The following is a 10000-nucleotide window of genomic DNA, read 5'->3' on the forward strand; positions in this document are numbered from 1 at the left end:
TTTTCCTCCTTTTTTCCTTTTTTTCATATTGCAATCGAAATCGTAGATGTTTAGGTTGATAGGTATTATTATTATTATTATTATTATTATTATTATTATTATTATTATTATTATTATTATTATTATTATTATTATTATTTGCTAAGCTACAACCCTAGTTGGAAAAGCAGGATACTTTAAAGCTTATAGGGGTTCCAACAGAGAAAATATCCCAGAGAGAAAAGGAAATAATTGGCTTCTATTACACAAAAAAGGGACTCATTGAGAAAGTCTTAAAAGATTTTCGGTGATCACTCTGTTCTGAAGGAGCGTATTAATTCTTTCATTCTACCTGTTTTCGAGTATTGATCTACCGTCTGGTCTCCAGCAGCTGATTTTCATCTTAATTTGTTGGACAGGAACTTACGGTCTATTAAATTTTTTATTCTGATCTAGCTATTGATATCTGGTACTGCCATTCAGTTTGTATATTATGCATGTTGCATAAGATTTTTCATAATTCTGATTATCCTTTACATTCTGGTCTTCCCGGGCAGTTTCATCCTGTTTGTAATACTAGGCAGGCAGTTAGTTCTAATAGTTAGGCCTTCATCACGAGGTTCAATACTACACAGTTTTGTAGAAGTTTTATTCCAGCTGTGACCAACTTGTGGAAGGATTTTCCTAATCTGGTAATTGAATCGGTGAAACTTCAAAGGTTCAAACTTGCAGCAAAGTCGTTTTATAGTTTACATTTGTAAGCTCTGTTTTGATGTTGTTACTGTTCTTGAAATATTTTAATTTAATTGTTCATTACTTTCATATAGTTTATTTATTTCCTTATTTCTTTTCCTCCCTGGGATATTTTTCCCTGTTGGAGCCCTTTGGCTTATAGTATCCTGTTTTTCCAACAACGGTTGTAGCTTAGATTGTAACAACAACAACATCAATTAGCAGGTGCAACTCGGGACGGACATTGTTTATGAGATCGGCATTGTCCCTCGTTGATGTCGCTCACTATCACGCAGTTCACTGGTATGATGCCACATTTAACAGCATATTTAAGAAGGCTATATGATGGAAGTGTCTTATCAATTGTAGATATTGCCCTGGAATTTAGCAGGAAGAGAGATTCTATGTTTCCCATCAATCCCTGAAAGTTTCACTTAGATATATGAATTATTCTAAAAACAATTTATTCAACCGCCAAAAATAACTATTCAACCCATACCAAAATATACGTTTTCTGTGGCTTTTCTATAGCAGATATCAACATGAAAATTGGTATGGATAAAGTAAATATCCATCCCATAAATCCTTGAAAATTTCATTTAGTTATATGAAATATTCTACGAGTAATTTACGGCACTGCCGAAAATTGGCCTCCCGCTGGTATCGAAAAATGGCTCTAGTGAATTTTTATTGCAAGTATGAATATGAAGATTTGTATGAATGTAGTTTCAGTAACACCCATCAAACCCTGTAGAAATAATTTGTATATCTGTAAAACTCTAGGAATAGTTTGCTCCTCCTCCACTAATTTTTTAAACAAAAAATCTTCGCTTACGAACAAAAGTGACAACAAGAGCTTGCCTATAGTACATATGAACAGGAAAATTGGCAGAAACAAACCATATATATATATATATACATATATATATGTATATATATATATATATATATATATATATATATATATATGTATATATATATATATATATATATATATATATATATATATATATATATATATATATATATATATACATGTATATATACATATATGCATGTATATATATATACAATATATATATATATATATATATATATATATATATATGTGTGTGTGTGTGTATGTATATATATATATATATATATATATATATATATATACATACACACACATATATATATATATATATATATATATATATATATATATATATATATATATATATGTATATATAATCCCTTAAAATTCCATTTGAATTTTTATTCATTTAAGAAACTATCAGCTGCTCAACCCCCCGGCGATAATAATTATAAAAGGGAATGACTGGGCTATGGGTTTGGTTAGATTCGTTCGCGAAAATTTTGTCATTTCATATAAGGTCACTCACTTCGTTCGCGGCAATAATAATAATAATAATAATAATAATAATAATAATAATAATAATAATAATCATAAGTTACTCTCAAGCAGGAGAACTGTAACCCAAGACAGTAGAAGACAGATGGTCATAGTTGGGTGCTGTAATGTGTCCAGTAAGATAAATGAATCCTGAAATAAAGACTAAAGTGTACTCACGTCCATTAATTGCTGCCCTTGTTGGAAGGGCTGAACCTCCTGATTGGGTAAGGCCTTTCCTGCTACGCCGGAGATGGCTAAAACCGTCATCAAAGCCACGAAGAGTACGGCTACTGAGGTTCTCGCTACCATTGTCTGCAAAGAAAGTGTTTCAACGTATATTAGTAAAGGAGAAATTTACTAGAAATGTTTCATTATAAGAAATCCCGCGCCTGAACATGGGGATTGTTATGTATTTTGTACTGTAATAAATCAAATATTAACCATGATGCTCTAACATCAGATGTAGATTCAGAATCTCTTCATGTACCAGTACAGGATGCAGTTAGAGTACTTCCCTTAAGGATGAATAGAGGGAAGGCCCCTGAGAGATTAGATTTGTAGTTTTGTATAATGTCAAGTTAAGGGGGAGAAGAATGTTATGTGTGACGAGCTGAGAGAAGGTTGTGACTCAAAGACGGGATGAAAGCAACTGAGTAACTTATTATAGGACACTCTCCATTATATACGAAAACTCAATGCAACAGGAAATTTCCTGTTGAAACCGACACCGCATTGGTTAACAGTTAACGGTGAGAAAAACATGCATGTTATTTCAGGTTCTTTTAATGCGAGGGGAGAGCGAAGATACAAGCATAATATATACACAAAATGAAATGTCGTTACTACGTACGATTGTGTGACACACGGTTGGTACATATGTATTTTGTACTGTAATACTAAATGCGTTACGGGTATTAAGAGTAATGTAGCACAGTATTACATTGATAGAACATGTTTCAGCATAGTTTATAAGGGTAGTAGCGTATGTTATGAAGGATTTGATCATTCGTAAATTGTCTCAAAGTTAGAATGTGATTCTTCTTACTTTTATATTGTAGTAGGATCCAGTCTAAGAGTGATATCTAATTGAAAATCAAAATGTATTGAGAAAACTTTTGGAAAATGTACCAACATCTTTTAATAGAATGAAGCTGTATAAAGACATTTGCTCCTATGAATATAGCTACATAAAGTTATTAGTTTGACTTGATAACCTTCCATGAAATATATCAAAGTCAACTTTTAGATTTATAAGTAAGAAAAAGGCAACCAAATATTTTTTAAACACTAGTTTTAGGTGTTAAGAAGTTTTAAACGCTGCCAAAAAAAAACTATAACATTAAGGAAAAAGTAATTCACTATAAACTTTTTAAATATATCAGTTTCATAATAATCTTCCTTATCAGTTGGTTATCAAATGATTGATTATATTATGCTATCTCAAAAACTCAAACTGGAGTGTTCGTATAATAGGGCATATAAATAATTAGATCACACCGTCGGAAATTAATAATAAATATATATATTGTTTTTAGTTTTATCATTAATTTTCCTAAATTTACAGGATTTTGAAATTTTAGCAAATTTGTTTTTCGCGTAATGATAACCAATTATAAATTAAAATGTATCTCATTAAATGTAAAAAAAAGATAATTACTCATTAATCATTTTTTTTTTTTTTTTTTTTTTACTATTCATTATAGTATTACCTAAGATTTTCAGCTTATTCAGCAGACGGCCATTTTCCATTCTCTATACATGGTCAAACCTCCTCAACACATTCATATACACTCTAGCTGCTAATTAATTTATTACACCCGTTCACACCCTCACTAATTCGTTTTTAACCCTATCTTTGTTAAAGGAAATTTAATTCTCCTTTCTGGTCTTCAGCCGCTGATTTTCATCTTAATTTGTTGGACAGAAACTTACGGTCTATCAAATTTCTTATTCCTGATCTAGATATTAATAGCTGGCACCGTCGTTTGATTAATTCGTTATGCATGTTGCATAAGATTTTCCATTATTTTGACTATCCTTTACATTCAGATCTTCCCGGACTGTTCAATCTAGAAGTTTTATTCCAGCTGTGACCAAGTTGTGGAATGATCTTCCTAATCGGGTAGTTGAATCAGTAGAACTTCAAAAGTTCAAACTTGTAGCGTATGTTTTTATGTTGAACAGGCTTACACATGTATTTTATAGTTTATTTATGAAATATCTGTTTTGATGTTGTTGCTGTATTTTAAATATTTTATTTTGGTTGCTCATTTTTCTCATATCGTTTGTTTATTTCCTTATTTCCTTTCCTCACTTGGCTTTTTTTCCCTGTTGGAACCCGTGGGCTTATAACATCTTGCTATTGTGGCTTCGCTAATAATAATAATAATAATGATAATAATAATAATAGTAATAATAATAATAATAATCATAATCATAATAATGATAATTATGATGTAAATTTCTAGATTGAATACAATAATTCATGACAGTAGCAAGTCTTCAATAGATTTTGGCTACAGAATACATTTTAAGCCTCCGTCATTTTTAAGACAGATAATTTTAGATGCTTTAGTGAATGGAAGTTCTGTTTACTTTTCCTGCTTGTTCATTATTATAAAAATTGTGTATGACTATTATATATATATATATATATATATATATATATATATATATATATATATATATATATATAAATATATATGAATACACATACAGTATATATGTTTGTAAATAATACACACACACACGCACACACACACACACACACACATATATATATATATATATATATATATATATATATATATATATATATATATATATATATGATAAATTTTGCACGTTTAGACGTGTTTTTTCATATTCAAATAAGCCTTATATTTTAATACATTAATGTCTGGATTCTCATACCGACCTCGGGATCAGAGTCCACAAGGCGAAACCACTTAAAGACAATAGCATCCTACCGTACCATTTAGCCACGAAGATATATATATATATATATATATATATATATATATATATATATATATATATATATATATATATATATATATCAGAAATTAGAAATATTTTAATTGGGGAAGAGGAAATCAAGACTATTTTACAACCAAAAAGTCGACCAGTAGAACATATCAGAAAAAGTGAAGTTGAGAATGTCATAAAGAAAGGAATTCTTCAATATCCTATGAATATTCATTTCGGGAAATCTATGTTAATTTATTGATATTTATAATGTAGTTTATATCATTCCCCTTTCTGAGTGGGGATGCCTTAAAGTAGCCATGATCAGCAAAGCTGTACTAGTCAGGGCCATCCATACTAGGTTGGTTTGTTGTGAGCAATCAGACTAAAGTCTACCAGCATCACCAGTCCGCACTGGCCAGCGTGGTGATGAAAATGGCCAAACCCCAGACATGAATATAGACATGTCTGAGCCCTTTGTCCTGCAGTGGACTAGAAATGGCTGCATTTGTTGTTGTTTTTTTTGTTATGTCACTCACCCTAATAAGGAATTAAAACAACTAACTGTACCAGCATCCTGGCTAGTACGATGTTAACGTGTTCGCCTAGGACTGGCATGGCAGCAGATCGATCCCACCTCGGGACCGTGAGTTTAAGCTGTTTACTGGTTAGGCCACTGCTACAGTTAGGCACCACAGTGAGGGGTTTGGGCTTGCCCGTCTGACGTTCTGGTGAGCATCTATTCTGATGAAACTGGAATTGAAACTATTAGGGTTCAATGCGGATCAAAAGAATTATCGAGAAATATCACCTGATAAATTTTATATCGTTTCGACTTTTAAGAAAAGCGTCTCTTTAAATAATGTGGAAAGGTTTTCTCTGTTTCGATCAGGGAATCAGCCACTCTTGATGGAGTTGTTTTGCTCAATACTCCCCCATTCTATTGTATATTTAAACGAAAATGGAAACCTTTTTGGTGTTCAGGCGGTAAAAGGGGAAACTCTGAGGAAACTTTTCTCATTTAGGAAGACTGGGAATAACAAAGACACTGAGAGGAGGACACAGGGGAAACTTGCAAATGACCCTAAAAAAATATAAAGAAATCCCAGGTTTTTCTAAGTCCTGATTCTTAACAGTGAATATCTTATTTATTGGGTTAGAAGTCAATAAAATTACTAAAACATCATGAACTTGATTGTAGAAGATGAACAACAAAGAACAGAATATCGTAATTCAATATTTTTACTCTGCCTCTTTTTTTTTTTTTTTTTTTTTTTTTTTTTTTTTTTTTTTTTTTTTTTTTTTTTGAATATGCAAAATGCTAAAGCGGTTATTATGTTTGTTTTCTTATGGCACCGTTGGTATTAATTATGAAGAACTAGAATGATTATTTCTCTAGTACAGGTTTTAGAATAATAATCTTGAGAGAGAGAGAGAGAGAGAGAGAGAGAGAGAGAGAGAGAGAGAGAGAGAGAGAGAGAGAGAGAGAGAGAGAGAGAGAGAGAGAATATCTCTGCCTTCATTTTAACCAGAATTCCTTATTATTATTATTATTATTATTATTATTATTATTATTATTATTATTATTAGCTAAGCTACAACTCTAGTTGAAAAAGCAAGATGCTATTAGTCGAAAGGCTTCAACAGGGGAAAATAGCCTAGTGAGGAAAGGAAATGAGAAAATGAATAAACGATATAAAAAGTAATTAACAATTAAAATAAGATATTTTAAAAACCATGGCAACATTTAAACATATATTTCACATATAAACTATAAAAAAAAAGACTTTTGTCAGCCTGTTCAACATATACCGTGTTAAAATCGTCATTTTTTTCCGTCCCCCCAAAAAAATTTAGTTTTGTATCCTTTGGGGTGAAACTACGAAACCAGTTTCATAGAAATTTTCGATCCTTTCAGCTGCCTGTGTTTATGCAAAGTTGCTTCTCAAAAATGCTCTTTTTTCTCTCGACTTTCGGCCATAAAACTCGCCCCCAAATGTTAAGCCGATTACTCCTAAGCAAAGTTATAAAAGTTTTAATTGACTTAAATATAGGCACAAGGTTACTCTCACAACGAAATGAGCGCTAATCGAAAATCTATAAAGTACAGAAAGGTCTATTGACTGCCATAAGAAAGCCAAGGGAAATTAAAGTGTATGGACATCTCAATGGCCGTCTTTAGCTTTTCCCTTTAATAGGAATTAAGGTCACGAAAGGCTTGCGTATTCTTTCCTTGTACAACTGACAACACTAAGGTGACCAAAAATTCTTCTTCACTCAAGGGGTTAAATACTGCAATATAATTATCCAGTGCTACTTTCCTCTTGGTAGGGGTGAAGAGACTCAAATGCTATGGTAAGCAGCTCTTCTAGGAGAAGGACACTCCAAAATCAAAACATCGCTCTAGAGTCTTGCGTAGTGCCATAGCCTCTGTACCATGGTCTTCCATTATCTAGGATTAGAGTTCTCTTGCTGGATGGGACACTCAAGAACACTATTCTTATTTATTTCCTTATTTCCTTTCCTAACTGGGTTATTTTTCTTGTTGGAGCATCTAGCTTTTCCAACTAGGGTTTAGTTTAGGTAGTAATAATAATAAAACATTAATAAAATGCAAAAGATATTGGATTAATTGTATTCAACTCTAAATCCTTAGTAGGTTACAAATAGTGAAAGTAAAGAATAACTTTTTCAAATGACTGGGGTTCGAGTCCAGCTCAAAAGCGATAGTTTCTCTGGTTGCTGCAACTTCACCACTTTTGTGAGTTAAGGATGGATGGTTTGGGGGAGCCTATAGGTCCGTCTGCTGAGTCATTAGCAGCCGTTGCTTGGCCCTCGTTGGTCCTAGCTTGGGTTGATAGGGGCTTTGGCGCTGATCATACGTAATATGGTCAGTCGCTAGGGCACTGTCCTGCTTGATAGGGCAATGTCACTGTCCCTTTCCTCTGCTATTCATGATTGGCCTTTAAACCTTTAAAATGTAAGGTGTAATTGGTAGTAAACTGAGGTTAGTATTAGTTTATATTACTGTATATCTTAGCAAATAATAATAATAATAATAATAATAATAATAATAATAATAATAATAATAATAATAATAATAATAATAATAATAGTAATTATAGTAATGATAATAATGATAATGATGATAATAATAATAATAGTAATAATATATCCTCTATCATGACATTATAGATTTTATACAGAAGGAACGAACAACCATACTGCCAGCTATGAAACAAACCATGATTGAAACGGAGAAATTACTTCTAATATTTATTTCTAATTTAGAGTTGTCTATAGAACAATCTTTGTTCGAAAAGAACAACGAGTGCCATATTAAATCTTGCCAACAAGTGAGCGAAAAATAAACAAAAGGTTTTGTAATTGACCGTCTCTTTTGACACACTGTCAAAAGGTGGTCCAAGTTTCTCAATCTCTCTCACTTTCAGTTGGCTGATATGCTCTCTCTCTCTCTCTCTCTCTCTCTCTCTCTCTCTCTCTCTCTCTCTCTCTCTCTCTCTCGTGTAGGTATTTACTAGTGTACGCGATCCGTCAAAACTGATGGCCAAATATTTAGATAGATATACACACACGCACCCCCCCTCTCTCACCAGGGTAAGACTACTCCCTTTCCCCTTACCTGAGAGACGGGGAGAGACCGATTAGTTATACGCCTGGCAATGCCTCTGAGCGTGACCGAATATATATATATATATATATATATATATATATATATATATATATATATATGTATATACAATACATATATATATATATATATATATATATATATATATATATATATATATTTATGTATATATACATATGTATGTATATATATGAATATACTGTATAATTATATGTATATATATATATATATATATATATATATATATATATATATATATATATATATATTTATAAGTATGTGTATATATATATATATATATATATATATATATATATATATATATATATATATATATATATAGCCGGACACTTGCTCCTTATTATATAAGGAAGATGGACTATTTCTAGGTTGTAGTTTACCTCCTTTTAGGTTTACACCAAATTTGTATACGGGGGACTTGAGCATCATCCGCTACAGGGCATTTTGAAATGCATCACATAAGCCTCACTTATGGCAACACTTCCAAGTCTAGTAAACAAAAACAATTCAATTGTTTTTATGTTTTTGAAGCCAGTAAAGATGGTGATTATATTTTCATGCAATAAAGAGGTGATTTATATATTTGCCGATGTTATCATAAATTAGTTTAATCATGCAGTTTTCAAAGAAATAAGCAACTGTCTTTCATTGATAGGTAACTGGGGCAAATTAATAATGAAATAACAATTTATAAGAATTAAAGCGTTATGATAATGCAAAGGAGGATAATTCATACCACTCCCTTTCAGTCGTACTCTAAATGAACTCCCGAGTGAATAAGCATTGAAAGATCAATCGAATCACCCTGTGCCTCCTTAAGTGAGCAACTGAGAGATCCCACTGACGAAAAGAAAAAAAAAAAAGAAGAAGAGCCATTCAACAGCTTTGTTTTAGATGGAGTCGACTTCAAAGGAGAGCCCTTGCATACAACCCATTGTCAACTGCGGCGTGTTATGAATAGGCCAGACTGCCATCGTCCACCACTCGGCCAACCAAGAGACAGATGAAACAGACCAGACAAGTGGCTGGTTTAGTTTTGTCCCTCTGAGATCGAAGAGAACAAAGCAGCCATGTCAGTCGACAATTTACCAACGCCGGACATTAGTGGTTAAGTGACACGAACCATTTTCTTAAAGGTAAAGGTGTCTGGATTTAGTTATTATCATTATTTTTATTACTTGCTAAGCTACAGCCCTACTTGGAAAGGCAGGATGCTATAAGCCCAGGGGCCCAAACAGAGCAAATAGCCC

At 32.2% G+C, this 10000-nt stretch overlaps 2 protein-coding genes across 2 annotated transcripts in view; one reads left to right on the forward strand and one right to left on the reverse strand.

Moving 5' to 3' along the window:
• LOC137631835 (facilitated trehalose transporter Tret1-like) overlaps positions 1 to 10000 on the forward strand; it is a 495928-nt gene that overhangs the window by 288597 nt on the left and 197331 nt on the right. The gene's annotated exons all lie outside the window — the stretch shown is intronic.
• Positions 1 to 10000, reverse strand: part of LOC137631836 (prohormone-1-like) — a 246324-nt gene that overhangs the window by 152076 nt on the left and 84248 nt on the right. Inside the window, exon 2 of the mRNA XM_068363843.1 lies at positions 2288 to 2422. Coding sequence (XP_068219944.1) covers positions 2288 to 2419 — 132 coding nt within the window. The 5' untranslated portion in view covers positions 2420 to 2422. The remainder of the gene's footprint in view (positions 1 to 2287; positions 2423 to 10000) is intronic.

Source organism: Palaemon carinicauda, chromosome 40 (genome assembly GCF_036898095.1).
Source record: "Palaemon carinicauda isolate YSFRI2023 chromosome 40, ASM3689809v2, whole genome shotgun sequence".
NCBI classification, from domain to species: domain Eukaryota; kingdom Metazoa; phylum Arthropoda; class Malacostraca; order Decapoda; family Palaemonidae; genus Palaemon; species Palaemon carinicauda.